General features: G+C 39.9%; 1 protein-coding gene across 7 annotated transcripts in view; it reads right to left on the reverse strand.

Annotated features, from left to right (window-relative positions):
• Positions 1-23,352, reverse strand: part of LOC133983688 (protein MTSS 1-like) — a 55,548-nt gene that overhangs the window by 4,066 nt on the left and 28,130 nt on the right. For 3 of the 7 annotated variants that reach the window (XM_062422851.1, XM_062422849.1, XM_062422855.1), the window contains 13 exons: positions 15,119-15,203; positions 13,665-13,756; positions 13,368-13,442; positions 11,825-11,836; positions 6,342-6,499; positions 5,926-6,033; positions 5,624-5,721; positions 3,899-4,163; positions 2,519-2,641; positions 1,853-2,098; positions 1,379-1,591; positions 498-657; positions 105-392 (listed from right to left, as the gene is read on the reverse strand). In XM_062422851.1, coding sequence (XP_062278835.1) covers positions 105-392; positions 498-657; positions 1,379-1,591; positions 1,853-2,098; positions 2,519-2,641; positions 3,899-4,163; positions 5,624-5,721; positions 5,926-6,033; positions 6,342-6,499; positions 11,825-11,836; positions 13,368-13,442; positions 13,665-13,756; positions 15,119-15,203 — 1,923 coding nt within the window. The remainder of the gene's footprint in view (positions 1-104; positions 393-497; positions 658-1,378; positions 1,592-1,852; positions 2,099-2,518; positions 2,642-3,898; positions 4,164-5,623; positions 5,722-5,925; positions 6,034-6,341; positions 6,500-11,824; positions 11,837-13,367; positions 13,443-13,664; positions 13,757-15,118; positions 15,204-23,352) is intronic. The other 4 variants (XM_062422853.1, XM_062422854.1, XM_062422850.1 and 1 more) reach the window with 4 other exon arrangements.

Here is a 23,352-nt window from a genome sequence, read left to right on the forward strand (position 1 = left end):
CTTACATTAAACATGATGCCTTACAACAATAATCCACATACAGACTCAAACATGAAAACTTAAAAAATAATTCTACATCTGTGCACTATAACTACAATCTGTACCTGTAGGGGTGGATGGATAAGCCCCCGTGTGGATAGGTGTGGAGGGATAAGCTCCGGTGTGGACAGGTGTGGAGGGGTAGGGTCCTGATGAGTAGGCCCCCTGTCCAAGGTAGGGAGCCTGCGTGCTCGGCAGGCCGGCTGTGGAGGCTGGCCGTTTGGTCTGGAACATGCGTCGGTACGACTGGCCGATGTCACTGTTTCTGGGGATGGTGGAAGACTTGTCAAAGTCAGACTGCTGCTGCTCAGGCTCCTGGTCCCCAGCCATTGAGAAATAGTCGTAGTCCGATACTGGAAGCAACACACAGAAAAACAGAGAGGTCAGTGTGACGACACACTGAGACATAACAAAACAGTTTGCACTGGTGATCATCTGATTTACAAAAAGTTTGTTACCTTGTGAAGGTATAGTGTCTTCAGAGCAGCAGGGTGTGTTGGTCTGAGTGCTGTAGCCACTGGAGCACTGGATGGAGTCTCTACTGGACCTCTGAGTGTCGAGCTCTAGACCTCTGGATAAGGCCAGGGCCAATTCCTCATGAACCTCAATTCCACCAGCCTGGAGCAATCAACCAATGAAAATAAAAAGATTTAGTCTAAGAGTCTGAGAGTCTGACTGTCTGAATACAGCTAGATACAATTCATTAAGTCATTAAAATCATTAGGTACAACTTGTTAAAGTCATTAAGTAGGAACATTAGCGGTGAGAGGCTCAATCATGTGGTCTGAAAAAAACACTGGCCTGCTGGAAGTTGAATTTAAGGTCACCTGAAACTTAAACAACACACTGTAAATGGCCTAACATGTAGACTGGCCTATGTTAATATACCTCATCCAGTCTATGTAGAATAATGACGTAATTGAGTCGCTAAACATTTTTATAGGAATTTGCAACAGCTGCAGTACTAAAATTTTATAGCATAAAGCTGACAGTGGAAAGAATGTCTGCATCCATATGGACCCCCTTTAATGGAGACCAGTTAGTCACGCACACTTCTCACAGGTTGCTGTTATAATAATTACTAGTATTGAGTGTACATGGAAAGTATAAAAATACTGATACAGAGATAGAAATAAAGTCAGCAGAGAAGAACAACAAAAAAGTGAACATGTGCTAAAAATAAATTAAGAATTCTGAATGACAAAAACAACCAAACAATGAATGAATGCCTGCCTCAAAGCTTGATCTACAACAAGAGTCATTAACCAGAATCTGTGTTATTGTGAGACCTGCTGAAGAAAAAGCAGAGGGACAGTAGGAGATGCTGACTAAAACTGACCTTGGGAGGTGCAGCCACAGTCCTGTTCCTCTCTTCCACTGGGCTCTGTGTTTGTAGCGCAGCTGGAGCTGGTACTGAGGTTGAGATGGACGCAGGGTTGCTGTCACTGCTCATACTACCATTACTGTCCACTGTAGCTGGAGTCTCCTTGTCTTTCTTCCTCCTCAGTGTGTTGACCATGGGCTGGTCATAAGGCCCTGGCTTTGCCCAGTCCTATAAAGAATGACATGTCAGTGTTTTTGTACTTATACTTCACATTTATATTTCTCAATGATGTGCTTCTGATGATGGAATCTCCTGATTCAGTTCACCTCTTGGTTTTTAGGTCTGCAGATGTTACTGGAGTATAAAAGAAACAAACTAATGAGCTAAAAGTATATTTTACACACTAATCAAGAGTATCTCGCATGTTGAACCAACTGTTGGTGAGGAGGAGGGATAAGATGGTCATCGAGATGAAGATGACAAACAAACCTTCCAGGTGGGGACTTGGGATGAAGGCACCATGGGTGAGCCCATCATGCTGCAGTGAGGGAAGTCTGGCAGCAGTGCTGAGGCGGGACGTGACCATGAACGAGTGGGGCAGGAGGTGGAGGTGGAGGATGAAGAGGACGGAGGGAAGAAGGGGAAGGCAGTGCCGGAGCTGGACCCCAAACTCCCCCCGTTGCTATGCAGGTAGGGGGAGTTGGCTGGACTGTAGTGGTCAAAACCATTGGACAACTGGATATGTGTGTGTCAGTGGGAGGAGGAATGATAACAGGCAGACACAAAAAGAAAGGAAAAACAAACAACACAATGGGATAAATTACTGAAATGAAATAATAGTGCAAAATCAAAATGCAAAAGACTGTAACACTTGGGACAAACCACTCAAATGGAACACAAAAATGATAAGCGATTCATCACATAAAAACAAAGCAAATTAAATACATTAAACTAAATGAGCATGAAAAATTGATGGAGGCGCCGGTTCAGAGCTGTCCTTGACTGTCATACACTGCCGTTCCTTCAGCTCGTCAGTGTTTTATTGTCAGTGTGGAAAAACGAAAGTCACTGTACAGCCAAGTATGAAGTTAAGTATGCAATACAAACATTTATTAGGAAGAGGTGAAGCGTTGATTGTGGATGAGTGTGTTTCACCTTGTCAGTAGTGTGCTGAGGTGCAGCAACAGCAGCAGCAGATAGAGAGGGGGGGTCACTGCTGCAGTCACTGTGAAGCTGCCCAGTCTCTGACACCTCAGAGGATCTGGAACTGGGACAAGGCTGGGACAGCGAGGGCAGCAGCAGCAGCACGCAAGAAAGCAGGCAGTGGGATGAGACCAGAAGGAGAGAGAGAGAGAGAGGGAGCGAGAGAGAGAGGGAGAGGGAGAGATAGAGAAGTACAGAGGGGAAAATGTGCAAACACAGACATTTCAGCAGGTAAGACAGAGAGAAGCAGAGAGAAGCAGTTTGTTAGAGAGCAGAAGCAACTTTTCCACAGTTCTCAGCAGTTAGTCAGGAATACAGCCAAGTGACTATAGAAGCTGTATAGAAGGTTCACTGGGAGTCATACCAGTATTAATTGTCAGCAGTGTTACATTAGAGGTGTTGGAGCTTTGTTAAAAGGAAGCATAGACACATCTCTGTACTGTGTGGAATGACTAGAAAGTATCCTCATCAATTGATATTTAAAATGGTATATTAGTAGTTTGGCCCTGGGTTAAAGAGTCCTGTTTTGCAATGTCTTCTTCTTTCAAACAGTAACTACTGTAACTACACCAAGAATAAGGCCATGAGAAGGCTGATTCTTGGGACGGTGCTGTAAATGGGTCAGATATTCACTTGCCAAACCACCTTCACTGCATCATAAAAACTTGGAAATCTGACGACACCAGTGTTTTCTGGACAGGGGAACTCTGGTTGCTGGCGTGCTAACAAAACATCAAAAAAACTAGTGCAGCCGCTCTCATGGTTGATGTCAAACCGCAAACCTCAAGCAGACAACCCCCTGGACTATCTCACTGATGATTATCTCAACCCCCGTGTCAGATTGTTAGATAAAAGTGACAGAATGAGACTTGTTGATAGAGACACACTCTTGACTGCCAGTAAAACACACTGTTGTCTTTTTTAACATGTTATTTTACTTTGATGCATTTCATGAAAATACAACACACAAGCCTCTGCAAGTCGAACCAAACCACAGTCTGTCACAGCGGTCGACTCTTTAATAGCAGGATGAGGCTGACCTGTTTTGCCCTGGGCCAGAATGGAAGCAGACTAATTTCCTGAGCAGTTATACTATAATAATAGCAGTGAAATGACTTCACCATGATCACATAAACTTAGCCCTGCCAGCCAACTGCCTCTCACAGTGGTTTGGGTGATGTGTGAGAGAAGAGTTGTGTGGATTGCTGATGAGGGGTTTTCTCTGTCTATCACTACAATGACTTGTAAATCATACTGCATATGTGGTTTTATAGTCTCGTCTCAACCATGCGCACATACTTAAGTATCTAAGTAGTTGAGAGTTTTTCTTACCTTTGTTTCAGCTGGCATAGGTGACGATGACTTGGACGATGTGTATTGGTCGTGCGATGAAGAAATGAAGCCCGAGTCGTGCGAGGAGATGCTAGAGAGGCGAGCCGGGGCCTGCTGGGGAAGCGTGGAGCTACGGTACCGATGGCGGGGTTGATGGTGGTGGAAGAGGTGGTGTGAGGTAGAGGAGGAAGAAGAGGAGGAAGGAGAATGAGAGTGAGAGCCGCTGGATCCCCTGGAGTCACTACTGTTAACGCTGTTCAGACTACTGTGAAAGGGGAGGGAGTGAGGGATGAAAGAGAGGTTTGGCAGTGATAGGCGGAGAGAATCAGGTGCACCCAAAGACATGGATTGAGGAAAGAAAGTTGGGTAAAGAAGAGATAAAAAAAGGAATAGCAGGGAAGGAATGAAGGCAGAGGATTGGGGGAGAATGTGGAGGAGACAGGGTGGGAAACAATTAACACAGCACACCAAGATGCAGCAGGCAGTGACTGAGTCCAATCCAGTCAAAACAGCAAAACAAACCAACTGAAGAGGCGCAAAATCATAATGATAATTACAAGCAGGAAATCACAGGATTTTATGTCCTATTAAAAATACACACAATATGGGCTAAATTATATACAAAGCTGACAAAATTGTAAAAAGTAACTTATGGGAAACAGTTACTTTTACCACACAAGTATAAGACAAAACTATCAGGTACTACACTATCATGCATAAACAGAAACACATACAAGCTAAAATTCATAATTTGCAAAGCAGATTTTTTTTGCGGCTTATTCACAATGATTTGTGAATTTGTGCTTTTTTGATCATAATAAGCATTGGCATTGCACTGTAACATGAAAAACGCTGTATCTGGAAAAATATGACTCTTAAATTGTTCCTCTATAGCAGGTTAAAAATGTTTTCACAGTCTGGAAGACCTTTAAACATCATCGTGAAATAACATATAATTTAAAGCTGATTTGAGGTTGATTCAATCATAGAACACCCACAATCCCAAAATTGACAGCTACAAAGCAATACATAATCCAGTCATAAAATATCTCTCTTGAAACCAGAACAGTTCAGGAAAAATCATTAAGAAACATAAAAAGCAGGGAGGACAGAGTTTATGACACATGGCCTGAACAGCTATGTTACAAAAACTGCACTTTTTGTCAATCCTGTTTTTTTTTTTTTTAAATACATATTTATCACACAGGCCTGTATATTAAAACAACTCTATGCAGTTTTTTCTTTGACAGTGTCACTTCATTTCGCAGTGAGGTGAACTTCAAACTATCAGTTGAAAAGAAGTAATGAGGAATAAGAGCTCATATCCACCACTGGGTGGCAGACGTGGACTGGGCAACATTGTTGAAGGTTTTTGTCCTTGTTCCCCTCCCCTTTACAATGATGTAAGCTGTTTCCCAAGTAGATTCATCACTACTGATGAAGTTTTACAGACAGATCTGCAGATTTCAGTAGATCCTTTGTATGTACACTCTATAATATAATCTCTAATTTCACCAAATATAGACTATGTATACAGTTTCATCTGGTGATCTGGGTGACCAAAATAACTCAAGTAATTTAATTTTCCAGTCAATGTCATTTTGAAGAACCCTAGATCACAAAAAGATTTTAAGGGTCCGATTGGTTAGTGTATACTTGAAAGACAACGCCTCCCTTTCACTTATGTTCAAGTTATGAGTCTTGTGATTGGTCCTTGAAGCCTACCTGCACATGCTAGACTTCCTGGACATAGTGGTACTGGGGGATGAGGGTGGCGTTTGATACGACCAACTGTAGTCTGAGCCCTTTAGGTCCAAAATCACCTGAGGGAAGAAAATATTTGTCATACTCACAAAGACATAAGGTACTGAACAAAGATACATTTAATCTAAGGAGTGTAGCCCCCTACAAATAATACAAAAATATGGCATATAGAGCAAAAAGGACATGCTCTGAAACAGTGAGATAAAGGTCAGTTGTTTTCATTTTGCTCAAGTATCCACAGATTGCCTGAAGTTTTTCCTCACCTGTTCACTAGCAGGAGGAAGCTTGTGTGGGTCAGAGGTCAGGGCTTTCAGGTCATCAGAGATGCCCTGGAGATGGGTGACCTCTCCCAGCATAGAAATCTCCTCATCCTGAAAAAAAACATGGCAGAGAAAATGGAGACAATCTGAATTACTTTCGGGAGGAAAAATTAGTTTAGAGAAATCAGTCACTATTTAGATAGCAGTGATAGGATAAAACAGGTTCATTTAAGATTGTCTGGGGAAAGAAATATACATTTATAAGTAGCATGATGAGGCTGAGGGCCTAACATGGCTTATTCTGGGCTTGTCAGAAAAAAAGCTGCTGAAGAGTGAGATGACTCTACACTTCCCTTTCTGTTGCTCTCTGAGTGCTTATCTGATGTTTGTTTCTCTCCTTCTGCCCCCGCTGTACTCACCACTACAGGCTGCAGCATGGCTACGAACCAGCAGAATCTCTGCCTCTCCTCTATAAGAGCCTTCCTCAGGGCCTGCTTCTCTGTCTCCTCCAACAGAATGTATTTATCACTCACATCCTGCATGGCGCTGTCCAGCTGGGGTTGGATATCACCACGACCTTGTGCACGAAACAAACACACAAATGCAAACACACAAAAGAAATGTATTAAATCACTAGTTCAAATAAACTCATAAGGAAACACAAGCTTGGTCTATTTACAAATCTACATTGCTAGCGTGAGATGAACTTGATCACTTCGTATTATTTTATTTTCATCCTGTTTTAAAGCATAAATTACAGAATAATGTTCCAATAACATGCATGGATCATCTCACAACAGTAGGAGCATGTTGTCTTGGACTGTTTCTACTGCTATACATTATATCTTTCATTGTGGGCACTGCTATCTTCAATGCTACTATTTGACTGTCCCAACTAACTTTTGGCTATCACTGCCACATGAAGGGCCACTCTTGTCGTTGAAGTGTTTCATGTCTCTTTTATCTATCTCCTGTTCTTTATGCTAATCTGTTGCTTGTCTTGGAAAACTTCAGTCTATTATGCCAAAATAGCCAAAAGTGAGAGCCATTTCTGACTATCTCTACTCTACTCTTTGTTAAACACTTCAAAACCAGGGTGTTTCTAGACATGGTAACACTGTGTGTGTTTCTAGACATGGTAACACTGTGTGTGTTTCTAGACATGGTAACACTGTGTGTGTGTTTCTAGACATGGTAACACTGTGTGTGTGTTTCTAGACATGGTAACACTGTGTGTGCAAGGTAGCCCCAAGACCATCTGGCCCTCACGTGTTTATGTGTGTTTGCATATGCAAATCTGTAAATGTTTGAGGACAATCACAATCCCAAGGTTATCCTGTTATTCAGCACTGTGTGTGTCTTTATGCTGGGTGTTTCTACATATGTGTCTGCATGCACTGTGCGTTAACAGAGAATACCCCAAAGCCAAATCAAGCCCTCTTTCTGGCGACTGCTTAAGACTACATGCAGTGAGTCTCAAGAGCATTATCAAACCACTCAAAGTACTCTTTACACACCAACATATACACACAGTCTTGACTTTGATACACCAAGGTTAAACCCACAGTGAACAACTTTGTGGTCTGTCTGCCTGCTCTTGTGTCTGAAGAAAGATAATGAACTGGCGCCTTTTGTTCAGTCCCTATATCATGCAAAGCAGTGGTAAAGACACACAGATAGAGTTACAAAGAGAAATAATCTTCACCTCAAATGTAAAACATAAGGATATGCATTTTAACTTGAGGACAAGCCATCAGCTCTTTCTTCTCTTCTATGTTATTGCACTTTATTCATTGTATATGGTGAAGCATGTGGGGAAGCTATGTTTCCACTGCTTTATCTCTCCATCAGCCTGCTAGACCACATTAAAAATGACAATTAACAATGACTGCCAAGACACACACACACACACACACACACACACACACACACACACACACACACACACACACACACACACACACACACACACACACACACACACACACACACACACACACACACACACACACACACACACACACACACTAAGGACTAAGGACTAAGTTGATGGAAGACCACACTAAATGGAAATTATCATTATAGAGCCACTAGTATTACAAAACTGACATTAATGAGAAGTGACTAATTGCTTCAATAACAATATGAATGTTGATATCATGTGAAGTTGTCAAATATATGTCCTAACTACAAATTTTGGGTGGATGAAGTTCCAGGACCGTGTCTGTATCCAAAGTGAGGAGAAGTGTAATTATGCCTGACAGGTTTTTCCAGTCTAGACAAGTTCAGTCTAGCGTAACTGCCCAAGTGTTTTCACCAAAATACCAAAAACTATCTTTAAAATTTTTGGTAAATAAATTGATGACATAGTACATTTGCAGCTGACTAAAATCTGCAGAAGTACTGCCACTGAGTATACCAACTCTACAAAATGAAATAATATGGGGCAGTGTGCAAATGTATGCACTCACAGAATTTTGTGGTTGTTGACAAAATAAGACAAACTGAGTTTCCATATAAAGGGAATTTAGCAAGCTGGGTTTGGTGTCTGTGACGCTGAACTCAGAGGAATGTGGGCTATGGTGAGCTTATAGCAGTTCCTGCTATTTAATATGGAGACTATGATGGAGTAAATAGACTGTAGTCCAAACTGCTGTATATATTTTCAGTCTCATGTGGATCCAGTGGTAGTACACAACAACATTGTGAGGTTTTGTGGAGAGCTATGCATGCCTGAAGGAGACAGGATTCACTCATTAGTTTGGTTTCCACTACAGGATCAAACTCATTATTATTCACTTCCTTCCAGGCAAAATTAGTCTTTTTCCATCTCTTGGCATGGAAATTATTCACAAACTGGATTGGCCATTCAAATAATGTTTTAATCTACAGATGTAAATAGCTGTTTGATGACTATGGACAGGTATGTGTAAGTGCATCCATGAGGTAAAACTGCAAAGGGTGAAACTACAGAATTCTAACTTTTGGTAGCAAAATGATCAGTGTGCGCAATGATAACAAATTATGTTTTCACTGACTGTAGACTCTGCTGTAAAGCTCAGTGATACTTTAATAAGGATATATAATCTTTGACACTCCAAACAGATTTTCTTTAACGTTGGTTTGAGATGATTAAAATTTATTTTAAACTGGAGGACTCCCTTGGCCTCAAAGTAGCTTTTCAGGCCCCAGAATGAGAAATTCTGTGGTGTCTCCCTGGCATGCAGTGAAATGAGGAAGCTGGTTTTCTCCTACTAGTTCAAGTCTTGGCAGACTGTATTCTCAACATGACCAAAGTGGTTTTGGAAAGATGCTACTATAAGTTGAGGAACTTTGTCTGAGACAGAGGGAAAGTCAAATATTTTCTTTGCTGCTTTTTTTGCTATTGCTTGAATAGTGATTATCATTATCACAATCAGTGTCACGTTACCACCACATCTACACTGTACATCTGTTGGTTAACCCATCAAAAAGTGCCTTATTCCTTGAATCATTCAATTGCAAGGATAAGATTTAATCTTTTCTGCCAATCACCAGCAAAACTGATTTCCTTAAGGCTTACAGAGTGATATTTGAGTCCTTTGAAAGTGAATTATGAGATCATCAATTTAAACCATGTTTGCACACGTGACAATTATAGTACTCCTGTGGAAAATGACCATAAATGGTAAATACGATCAACTACTTTCAACTGACTACATATAAAGCATGAAACTTATTTTCAACATTCAACCAAAAGCTATACTACTTACTCACTCAGGCTAGGACAGACATCAGTGGTGATGTAAGGGCCATGATAGAGGGACGCACATTTGCTACTGTGTACCACTACTGTCATGCACGCTTGGCTATGAGGTGCCTCCTTCAATTGAGTAGTTATAGTACAAGTATATCTAAATAATGGATAAGAATACTAATGTTTTTCTCTTAGTTAATCCACATAATTCAGTCACAACAAGGGAACTTAAATCATACTGTACATTGTGCTCATGTCAGATAATGAAGGCACGCCCTGACATGAAATGACAGCTTGTGGGAAGCAGACTGGTTGTTAAGAGCTGAATGTCACAACTTTGTCTGTGCTGTGGGCTATTCTTCGGTTTGTACGCATTCCTGTCCTGTGTGCCATAATTTATAAATTGGTGGAACTATGTGAATGACAAGGCCCTGATTACTACTTCCTCTTTTATCCTCAACAACATTTTAACACTGAGGTTCAATTTAAGGTCAAGGGTCACACACTGCATTGTAAACAAATCCAGCCTGAGAGATCTTTCACAAGTCATTTCTGCCATTAATAAGGTCAAAATAGTTGTTATACAATTTATTACTTATCACAAATTTTGAGGTTATAAACACAAAATCAACCAAGAGTTTCAGAATTTTTACTCATTCATAGTCTAAGGTTGTTTTTTTTCAAACTTAACTTGCCAAAAATTGAGTGACTGAGCCAAGATGAATATGGTGGGGGTCGAAATGGCCCACTGTCTGCACACAAGTAGATACATGCACACACACACACACACACACAAATGAGATTAACTGGTAACTTTCACATGACCAATGATTACATTAGGTTGAAGTCATAGGCTGTTTCTTAGCAAGGCTGGGGTCTTGGGTCAGAAAAACACCCTCACAAGACACATATCAAACATCTGATATATCCTCATAACACAAGCAGACAGATGGGCGGCTATTTGTGTGTGTAAATGGAGTGCTCTTCTTTTAAGCACTATGATTACATTAAGCAACCTACACATAAATTTGATTAAATGTTTGTGAGTATTTCTGTGATATGAAGGTCAGTGAGTTTAAAAGGCTTCTTTGGCAAGCCAGGTGCAGAATGACACATCAGCACTCTGGGCTCCCCTGATGGAAATTTTAATGTGTTTGTGTGTGTGTGTGTGTGTATGCGTGGGTGCACTCGACTCTATGTGAGATATTTACTTCTGGATGTTGTCGACCCTAACATCAAGGTAACAATCCCCAAAATGCCTGATAGATGAAAGATGGCTGCCAAACAAAGTAAAATTCAGTTCCGATGCAGAAGAAAATGGAACAATTACTTAACTCAGTTTCTGCCAAATGACGGCAGTAATATGTCTTTATCTTCTCCTTGTGTGTGTGTGTGTGTGTGTGTGTGTGTGTGTGTGTGTGTGTGTGTGCGTGTGCGTGTGTGAAGAGCAAAAGGGACATAACAATGCCAACTAAGAAAAAACATATGGTGGATACCACAAAAATGATTTAAAACTTTAGAAGTTAACATGACACTACATTAGTCCAGTCAGTAGAAAGTGCTAGACCAGTTTAGACCCGGGTGCATCTCATGCCTACATAAGCCTCCACTTCACCTCCTTTCCTTTTATTACATTCTCTGTGCTCTTTCGCTGTCAGCCTACAGCATATTAATACTACTACTGTGATACTTAAATGATCTCATACAAAAATTCTCTAATGAAGTGTTCAGGAACACCTTATTACTTCCAGAGGTTACGAACATCTGGGTTATTTGATAATTAGGCCATCCTGCTGTGTGAACAAGAGAATCCATAAGAAGACAAAGGTGAGGAAGCAGAGGAAGTCACAGTAGAAAGGATGAACTCTGGGTCTCTGTTATCCTTAGGTAAAAACTTACATGGGACAACAGATTCATAAGCAGCATAATATGAATCTGACTATTCCAATAGGTTGTGGTAACCATAGACCGTAAACTTTGGATGTAATAGCCATAGAGGAAAATTGAGCATACCAACATTTAGCAGCATCCACAGTATCGATTATTTGCATAACAGACTAGATTCAGACTAGATAACAGACTTCACAGTGTAACTAATATACTTAATTAGACATCATAGCATAAACAACAGCCTGGACAGATAGTTAACTCCACAGACTGACTTACCTATAATATCAGCTTCAGTGCAGCATAAGGAGACGGATGGTATCAGAACCACATGGGGACAGGGAGAGGAAAAACATCCAAGTCAACTGAAAGAGTGCCAGCACTAAACAATGAATTATGTCCTAAAGTTGTAGACTTGTGTGTGTCTGTGGATTGGTTAATGTACTGAACTAGATTGAAGTCAATCTATTTCGAAATTAAAGTATTACTTTGCTGAACAATATCAAACTATTTAAAATAACAGGGGAGCAAAATGACATAAAACCATATAGCAGAAATTTGAATGATTAATCTTACTACCTTAAGTCCCACAGTGTCTAAACTAGCACTTAGTTGAATGCAGAGAACTGTAGGGGAACGACACAAGTCTTCTGTAGAGGTATTAATATTTCAACCCCTGTACAACCTGTACACTGTAAATTATGTACCAAAATTAACAAATCTTCTGTAGAGTAAGAGTTAGAAGAAGCACTGATTCATTTTTGTGCAGGTTTGTTGCATCTCTTCCTCCATCTGTTGACTTAAGGAATTTGAAACATGCACTTATTCAAACCTGAAACTCTCAACATTGCAAAATATACAGGAAGCACATTAATCTAATTCCTTTTTTGTGTATATTAGTTTTTCCTCTAGGTAGGTGAATGCGTATGTAGAACCTGAGCCAAGAGAACTGCAGAGGGAAAAAAATCCCCTGCCCTCTCTGAGTGTTTACCAAGTAAGGTAATGTTTAGCCTTACAAAATCTGCACAAGTCTTAATCAGTAAGGACAAACTTCTACACACATCACTGCTGTCAAATGAAAATCCCATTTATCCAATTTGGACATTTTCCCATTGTCGGATTTGAAATAAAATATGACATGTTTTATTATTTTAATAATCAAAAGGAAAATCAGGACTTTTTCTTTTGTCCTTAAAGCAGACTTCTTGCAGATGAGAGTCTTTAATCCAGGACACTATAATCAAACATGTTTATCGTAATTTGACAACCAAAGCCCAGGTGCTTACTGCTCAACTAGCTCAGGTAAACATAATTCAAGTTTACAAGATTCCCCAAATAGTTCAATGCGAACCACATCTAACTATCATCTGGCGCGTAAAAGAACAAATTCTCTGATCTGACATGGATATATTTCAATGGTTTAGTAAGCCATACTATATAATTCTTATCATGAACTAGTTTTTATGCAAGCATTAAATATAACAAGGTATATTGTGATATATATCTTCTGGATTTCATACTCTGTGGTCAAAGGTTTACAGGTGTACAGGTACATGATTTAGTACAAGCATGTCAGCCATACAGAAAAAAAAATAAAAAATCTGCATCTCATAGCCTGGTCACCAAAAATCATAAGGCTACTCTTTTAGCAAACTCAGAAAAAGACTAGAGGCAGAGAGATCCATTTCACCAAGGGCTAACTCACAGTTTCACTTGATTTGATTTGTGTCCACTATCATTAGCATAGACAGCCCTTAGTGGTGTTACTTCTGTTAATTCACCTAAGTTTGGTTTTCTATTACGAAAAAAAAAGTTTCTTTACCTTTCTTTGCTTTCTTCTGAAGTTTCAGCGTGTCTGAGGACTTCTTCTTGATTTCTTGCCGAGCTCTCTTGTACTCTGTTTCACATGGACACGGTCAAAATCAGATTAACTGTGCAGAAACTGAGTGTTAAGGTACTGTTTTTAATACACTTACTTGAAGAACAAGCAAACATGGCACGGCAACCTGAATGTCACTATGCTTTAATCCAGATTATTTAGCAATTTGCTAAATCTAGCTGTTTTGTGGATCAGTGTGTTGTTTCTCTTGCTGTGTGTGATTACATTTGTTTGTCACACCTTTAGCATGGTCCTTGTCCAACGTGTTGACTCCTCTTTTCCACTCCTCCATCTGTTCTTGAAGAGGGTTGATCAGACCCTCCAGAAAGGCCCTGTGAAAACAGCAGGTGACTCACTTCTAATCCAAGGTCAGCTTGATCAATTAAATCATTTATAGCTAAATATTCACGATTAACCTTTTAAAATCTAAATGTGTCACTTATAAAAATTCTAAACCCAACCAGTGTTTTAAATAAATACCAATAGTGACATGGATTATCCAAAATACATTTTTATTAACTGATTTTCTGGCTGAAAAACTAATTATACAAATGTACTCAATATTGAGAAAATGCAAAATACAAGCCACTAACTTATGATGTTTCATATGTTACAGATTCACTTTGCAGGGTTTACCAGTATATTTGTCACCTGACTAAAACAGCAGTCAGACTGTCCGACATTAAAATCATTAGGTCTGGTTTTCCTTTAAATCTCTATGGTGAATGTTATTGTCTGTCAATTATTAACAGGCAGAGAGGGACAGAGGGTGAATAACAGAAAGAGAAAGAAAAATGTGCTTATGTCTGACAGTGTGTCCAAGAGGATGTAAGAAGCTTGTGCAGTCATGTCTGTCAATCATTACCCGACTGTGCCAGTCTTCCAAGATGTATTTGTGTGTGTGTGTTTAAGAGGCTGTGAGTGTGAGAGTTGGGCAGCTGCAGGCTTAGTCCCTCACACTAAAATTAGACTTCCCCCCTCTTGCAGACATTTCCCCAAAGTGTGTGTCAGTGGGTGGGTGGTGACCACAGCCCCCCTGTGTACAGCCCCTGCTATGGAGATCCAAGTGGAATCTCTACTGAAATGCCATCCGAAATTAGAGAGCCCCTTGTCTGAGTAGTGTGTGTGTGTGAGTGTGTGTGTGAGAGAGAGAGACAGATGTTGTGTGTGTGACTATACTGAAACATTCTAGATGTTTGTGTTGCCAGACAAATTGTCTCTTTCCCGGTGTTCCACTACGAGGGGTATTCTCACTCAGACACTAACACTCACACACTGCTAGGACTAGCTTGGGTCAAAGTACATTAACTGACCTACTAATAAAGGAAACACTGCATGAATGTTTTACTTTGAAAGTTTGAAAAGACTTATCGTGCTGAAAGTTTTCTAAATTCAAAAATCACATTATAAGGAAAGCTGTATCACTTGAAAGCAAAACGGATGTAGTGTGTGAAGAGAGGAAGGTCTTGTTGGGCATATGAACTTCCTATTAATGCTCTTTATTTAGATCGACCAAGCCTCCATGATGGGATGTATTGACATGATAACCCCAATGAAATCCCTGTTCTCACCCAACCCCTCTTACATGTCTGACTAAAACAGCACAAGGGATACATCTTATAAAATCCTGTATGCTAAATGTCAGCAGTAGAGAAGAATAGAGGATAAAACAGGCAGTGTGTAATGTTCCTTACATGGAGAACTGTTTGAGTTTAGCCTCTATGCTGCGATGTCTCATACACATCCTGGTCAACGCTGATCCAATGTCTCTGGTCCCACCTGAAAGACACAAAAATAAGATGACAACGTGAGCTTTTATTGAAAGAACTGTTAAAATCATACATTTATCCATAAAACCAAATCTCACATATGAATCAGTATCATTATCAAAAATCACTGAGTAAAATTATGTAATAAATACACACATAATACTGTACGGACTGTACATGTATTATGTACAACTAGGTCAAGTACAAAAAGAACAAACAGAAATACAACTTCTTATCAAAGGTCAAGACCATAAAATATTAATGGTGATCAAACCAGCCACATGAAAATATTCTTTTCAGGACCGTTTTGACTGTAAGAAGATGGCTGGGGGCAAGAAATAAGATCCTAATAAGTTCCTAAGTGACAGTCATGTCCATGACAGTGGAAATAAACAGAAAAATCCAACCGTATCCACTGTGGCCACTAAGTCTGTTTTTGGGATTAACAGGCTGCAGTGCAGTGCCGTCAAACAGCTTCACATCTGAAACAGTTTGCTGCAGTATGAGTTAAATGACCATTACTGCACGACTGAAGTTAGAACATTTAGCAGGACCTCTAATTACAGAGGTCACTGAAGAAACTCATTTAGCAGAGAGCTAAAATGCAGACACCGGACTTTTGGACTAGATATTTGAATTTTTTCTACTTGTTCATTTCCAATGTGTTTTTGCTCTCAAGTAACTTAGAGCTTACATTTAATAATAAGGTATATAAATAAGGTAATCACAACAGCAGTCAGTCACTGTTTGAGTGTTGAGGAATAAAACTGAATGTGATGTCTGAATTTTTATTTGCTGGTGTGTGCAGTGTACAGTATATGAAAAGTAAGTAACATTTCTCACATTTCTGCCTTAAAAATATGCAACTGAACCCCACTGACTGATGGAAAGCTGTTTTGTAACTATTGAAGTATAGTATATAACGGTTAGTGAATGATGTGAATGAATTGTCTTTGTACTAGATTTAGGAGTGACTTCACTACAGAAAAAACTCATTTGCTGGACTTTCTAAATCAAACATCAGTAAGAAACATTCCCTGATCCCAAAGGCCTCAGAAAACAGTGGAAATCACTGGAAAACACTGAGCTACGAATTGCACATGTACTCAGGTCAAGAGAAGTGATGGGAAGTTTGATTTGGAACCTTGTAAATGTGCTTGAGGCTAGTGTCAGTTTCCTTCACACAAGCTAACTAGCTGTCCACTGGAAGGCCTCAGGCTGGACAACTAAGCAGCGACTTGACATTGATTGACAGAACTATTGTCTGGCTGCTCAGTATGGTTAGCCAGTTTCTCTGTGGGACCAAAGCACTACTGTATGTGTGTGTGTGTGTGTGTGTGTGTGTGTGTGTGTGTGTGTGTGTGTGTGTGTGTGTGTGTGTGTGTGTGTGTGTGCTTGCGTGCGTGTCGGTGTTAAAGACAGTTTGATTGTGATGATCTGATGTGAAGTGTGAATCCCCTCCAACAGAGCGAGCCATTCTGCTGTCAGCACAGTCCATGCTGCATGCAGAGACACACACACAGAGCTGCCACTCACTCATTCACACTCATTCTCACACACACACACACACACACACACACACACACACACACACACACACACACACACACACACACACACACACACACACACACACACACACACACACACACACACACACACACACACACACACACACACACACACACACACACAGAGAGAATTGTCTTTTACTCTGTGAGATGCTGGAAACAACAAATGAAAGAGGCCTAACTTGGTCGAGTACGCTCACCACTGATCTCTGAGGAAGACAAAAAAAAAATCAATAAACTTCTACTTTTATTTAAAACATGAATAATTTAATAATGATCGAGAAACAAGACACACAACTCGACAACAAATCCTGACAGAACACGATGACAGCAATATCAACACAACATAACAATACACATTAAAATTGAAATTGTGGTTTCAAATATTTGGAGTAAAAATTCAGTTAATGTAGTTACTAAACCGTAACGTGGTTGGGGACGCTGACAATGAACAGCTCTGATCTGAGACTTTTTGGAGCAAACTTGTGTAGACTCATGACCAAATGTCCACATTCACAAGAATAATGTATGAAGACATGTTAAGGAGATTCATAGTCTTCTCTTCCCCTGAATTAAGACTAATTACATGGATACAGAACTTTGATGTCAGAGTTATAAAAGGTGCAACAACACTGACTGTGTATGTTTGTCAGTAAGAAAGTGCATCCATAGAGATTCTGATATAAGTCTGTCGTATTCTGCTCTTGTATTTTAACCAGTGAGAGCAGCGTGAAAGCACAGAGGGTGACTGTGCTTTAGGTTAGTCTCTAAGGCAATTTAAAACCTTCCCACACCTTTCAACAACATATCATTAATGTCAGTCCCACTGAGCCCATTGTGACCTTAATGTTTTCCCTCCATTCATTCATATATTACTCTCTTACTGTGTGTGCTTGTTATTGCAAAGGGTGTGGCTACTACCTGACATTAAAGACCTTTCTGTTATGCAACACCACAATGCTAATTCATTACTGCGTTGACTTGTTTAGTCATCTTATCCATCCATTCATCCGCCCGCCTACCTTTCCCCTAATATGAATGCTTGTTATTTCAGGCTGTGTGGCTGACAGATGCTCACAGGGATGCCACAAGGCCACAAAAACAAAACAGAAAAACAATCTAAAGTTCATTCAGCACTACCCCGCCCATACTACTGGATTTGATATGAGGCATATGAACAAAAACAAAGTCTGCTCTTGGCAATTTGCATAGGTGTGCCATTATGGGTGTAACACTGCAAAGCTCATTCTCGATTCAAATGTGTGAGATTATTGCAATGCCTACATTTCCATTTTAACGGTTCCACTGAACAGCACATTTCCCATCTCTTGTGTTTTGACTATTGCCAGCATACAAGACATGGGAATAAAGAAAAGTTTACAGATGTTATTATTGCTGAAAATATATGTATGGCAGAAGAACTCCTCACATGCCATGAGCATAAAAATACAAGATAAGTCATTCTTACAACTAAAATAGTTCAGTAACACTACATATATGTGAAATAGACTCCTCTCTCTTCCTCTCTAAAAGCATGTAGTCAATGTGGTTTCTGCCATGACTGCCAGTTACCGCGGAAACTGTATGCCTGTGTATTGTGTGCATGTATTACTGTTATTCATGATACTGATTTCAACCACATCATTCACTTCAAGGTCGAACATTATCTGCAGTTAGAAGAGTTAAATGTTAAGATGCTGGTCAAAAGTCAACATTGTGTCTGTTTGCCCAGTTTGAAGAAACTGCTTTTGTTGTTCTCAGGATAAAGTGGCAACAAAAACAACAAACATCTTGCCTACTCTGTCTAGCACCGAATGACCCCTGGATATAAATAGTCTGACACACACACACACACACACACACACACACACACACACACACACACACACACACACACACACACACACACACACACACACACACACACACACACACACACACACACACACACACACACACACACACACACACACACACACACACACACAGCTAGCTCCGACTGCTGTTAGGCCAGACCTCTTGTCTCTCTCTCTTCTGTGTGTCTGTGTGTGTGTCTGTGTGTGTGTGTGTGTGTGTGTGTGTGTGTGTGTGTGTGTGTGTGTGTGTGTGTGTGTGTGTGTGTGTGTGTGTGTAGTGGCATAGCTGGCTGTCAGTAGAAATAGTTTCAATGTGACATCCTTGTTTCGGAGACTTTTAATTATCCGTCCACCACCAAACCAGTTGAAAACACACACATGCACTCAGAGAAACTCTAAGCCCCTGTGTCCAATCAATGGTACATTGACAGCTTTGTTTTAACTACGCAAACAAGTACGCAGAACAGGCAACTCTGAGAAAAAAGACGGCCCAACTTGGCGACAATATGTTTTAACATTTTAGTCCTTTGGCAAGCTCAAATAAACACCAATCATCATTTCCTTTAAGATTTGTATTATATGATTGAAACAAATGATTGGGTGGCAGCTTGTAATGCTGAGAAACAGTTTTTATTTTCCTAACAAAGCTCTATCTCTTCATCTCTGATATTTTAGATTTCTGTGGGAACTACTGCCTTGTGAGTCTAAAGCGACATTTGTGACAGAGGTGACAATGTTCTGTCAGTGTGTGTGTGTGTGTGTGTGTGTGTGTGTGTGTGTGTGTGTGTGTGTGTGTGTGTGTGTGTGTGTGTGTGTGTGTGTGTGTGTGTGTGTGTGTGTGTGTGTGTGTGTGAGAGAGAGAGAAAAGGGAGAGAGAGATAGTATGGCCATTTTATGGTGGGTAGTTGCCAAGTCTGTCCCTGTCCTCATCCCTTTTCCATGACTGTTCCGGGAATGTCACACTGTGCTGACACGGACAGTGAGTGTGTGTGTGTGTGTGTGTGTGTGTGTGTGTGTGTGCGTGTGTGTGTGTGTGTTTGCACTTTGTAAGAAAGCCTTTGGAAGGACAGCACATCAAATGGTTGATGTGTAAATGCACTGAAAACATACAACAAAAAGGCACTTATCAATTAATTGTAGTGTTATTATTATCAGCTGTAATTATGATACATAGACTGCAGCAGAATAGTTTTCCTATGTGAGTGAACATTTTGGCTGAGCCTTACATAACTTACTTAAAAAAGCTTACTAGACAGTTTCCCAGAGACAGGAAGTGCAACTCATCCTCTCTGTGTGATTAAATAAAGGTGGAAGGACAAGGTTAACTTTCAGGTTAATATGAGAATATGAAACCATCAATAAGGAGTCAAAACAGTAGGAAGTCAGTTTGATATCAGCAATAAGATACTGTGAGATTCTTTTTGTTCTATTCGCCTGCAGCCTTTACCTGTAATAAAGTCTTAATGAAGTTCTTTGAATTAGAAAACATAACAGTCTGTACACATTCACACTAAATACAGAAGAAGAGAGAAATAAAGAAAACCATTTAGAGAAAGAGGAAAAATGGAGAGCGAGACAGAAAGTCATTTGGCCTGGATAGTTTTGTAGATCACAGAAGCCGGCTAACTAAACCCAGCTCTGTGTATGGGCACCAGATGGTCGCTGTTAACTATGGGCCAGTGGTTACACTGATAAGAGACTTGAGACCATACAGCTGGATACACACACACATGCACACGCTCACCCAGCTGGACAGAGGTAAGGAGATCTATTCACTAGCTAATTAGAGAGCCGGAGAAAAACACTAAAGTAACATCAACACAAGCTGCTTACATCTAAAATAGAATCTTTTCCTCTTTGTGTTGGACTCCAGTTGAACAAAGCCCCTGCTTTACATGACAAAAATGAGCAATGACACTTTTTCAAAATGATAGTGTACATCTGCACGGTGACATATATATATATATATATATATATATATATATATATATATATATATATATATATATATATATATATATTATGTAGCAGTTAAGAAGACAACTTTCTGTTAGCCTCAGTTAATACAGCTGATACGAGTGGCACCTAAAATAAATCTACTGTATTCATTGTAAAAATTTGCTTTAATGCATATAAAGTGGATACAGCCTCTGGCGTCACTTATTCTGTATATACTTTCTTTATCAACAGGGATGTTGAACTGTTTTTTTTTAAAAACTTAAAAACTTTTATTTCTATAATGGTTACCACTTTTTCTTGTCCACAAAGTTTTTCTGTTTAACTTTAAAGTAATCCTACATCATTTTAAAGACTACTTTCCATTCCTGTGATATCTTGAAAATGTATCTGTTTCTCTCTGTCACGCACGCACGCGCGCGCACACACACACACACACACACACACACACACACACACACACACACACACACACACACACACACACACACACACACACACACACACACACACACACACACACACACACACACACACACACACACACACTATAGTTGAACAGTTGGCGTGCCCAGATGGAGCCACCCACAGAGCGCAGATACAGGCTAGCATTTCATTCATTGATTTATTTGTCTGCTCTGTCAGTCTGGTAGCTTACTGTGAGTCTAAAATTACATTTTTTAATAAACAGGAAACTAACTGGCTGATTGTGAGGAGTTTTAATGAATCTGAGGCCCGAGGAAGCTAGAAAAAAGTCAAGTAATGTACAAATTTATGAGTGAAACAACTGATCAATCAATCACTCAATAAATTTGCTATAGTAGTTATTCTAGTCGCAGGCAGGGGTAAAGTGGGGAGAGGTGTGTGGACATTAATCTGCATGCTCTCCAAGGTCAAGGATTTATAATAGTCTGCTCTATTAGTTGTCCTAACTTCCTTGGGAACCAAGCTCACCTCTTAATTCATCAATGGTTGCTGACAGGAAGTCAGTTTGTCTGTCTTACCCTGTTCACCCACACACACAAACACACACTCCACAGTCAGCAAGTCTGGACTCGAACGGGCCCCAACACATGCAAACGTGTGGGCACTCAAACACACACGCACCTGCTGCAGTGTGACCAGTGCTGACGCACAGAAACTCAGGACTGTCTGACTACATCTCCCAACAGCTGTCATCCAAAGACAGGGGAGGGGAAAAGGAGGACAGAGAGGAGAGGAGGGACAGATGAGGAGAGAGCCGAGGATTCATGATAATGAAATGATGGAGACAATTTCCAGGTACTGTAAAACTGTAAAACATTAACTCAATTACAGTTGGTAAAAAGGCTGTTCTCTGGTGTATCACAATGTAGCTGATGCATATTAATTAGACTGTGTATTGGAAATAACAGATAGTAACATAACAGTAATAATATCAGTGCTCTATCTATATTAATTTTGCCTCATAGTGCTGCAAAGTTGAACCAGGGACGTTATGTGGCACTGTAACCATTCAGTTGAGCATGATCTGGTTTGATTTAGTGATGTCGCCATTGTGAATAGAAATGCAGAAAATAAAACATTCATCATGAAATATGCTGACATTAACCATAATGGCATAAACAGAGCCTGTACTGACTAAACATCAGCACAGGTATGACCTGACTCGCAATCATACAGTAGCTCATAAAAAGGACGACATATGAACAGATGTAAAAACAGACATTTACATTTTTATCGATTTTCATAAATCATGTTTTTTTTATTGTGCATTCAGGGTGATATCAATCAAACAGCAGCTGGGTTGTTTTGATAAAGTAAAAATAACTCAACAAAAATAAAACGTTATTGTTTCAAAGTATTCAGTGTATCTCAGTATTCAGTCTTAAATCAGTATTCGGATTTCCTCTTCTTCTTACGCCCTGATGGAGGTAACATAAATGGCCCTTCTAATTCATCTTTAAAGATGACTAGTTGCCAAAGTTACACGGAAATTTGCTTTCAGACAGCAAATATTCAGCTGAACAGACGCAGCAAAATTGCGTCACCTGGCCTGAATAGTGCGTGCTGATTAACTGAACGGATTAATAAGGTTCTGTTAAGGAGCAGCACCGGCGTTTAACCTTTTCTACTATAAAAGGTGAACTTGCATTGACAATGGACAATAAACGCCTTTAATACCAAAATGTATTTAAGTGTTCAGAATGTGCTATGTTGATAACTCACAACGGTCAGTTTATTTTTTGAAGGATGCTGAACTCTTCATATACAGTAGTGAGGACGATAACTTATTAACTAGTATAACTTTTACCACATAGCACCATGAACACTGAATACTGACAGGAGAGCTAAGAGAGAGGAGAGCACATATCACAGACCACTGGCCTGGTTTAACCCCACGATACTGTGTATGAATAATTTGCATCACAGTCAAATGAGGCACCAAAACAACAGCATGCTGCTGCCTTAGTGTCTATATTCAGATAGTGGATGATATGTAGCTTAGTGACAATATTCATCTACATGGGCAAAGGGCCAACAATGCAGTGGACACCACTGACTGTAATTCTACAAAGATGTATATTATTAATAATAATAATAATAATAATACTAATAATAATAAAGATGTGTCTTTAAAATAATCAACAGACAGTGACTAAAAACTGTAGTTGTGAATGTGTGTCAGTGTGCCACTGCAATGCAGTCAAATGCATCCTGAATAGTAATGCAGAAGACTTCCATTGCCCTTCACTCCTTTCCATTACCCTCCACTCCTGAAGGCTGCATCTCCCTC

The sequence above is a fragment of the Scomber scombrus genome, chromosome 7, assembly GCF_963691925.1.
Source record: "Scomber scombrus chromosome 7, fScoSco1.1, whole genome shotgun sequence".
Lineage (NCBI taxonomy): Eukaryota > Metazoa > Chordata > Actinopteri > Scombriformes > Scombridae > Scomber > Scomber scombrus.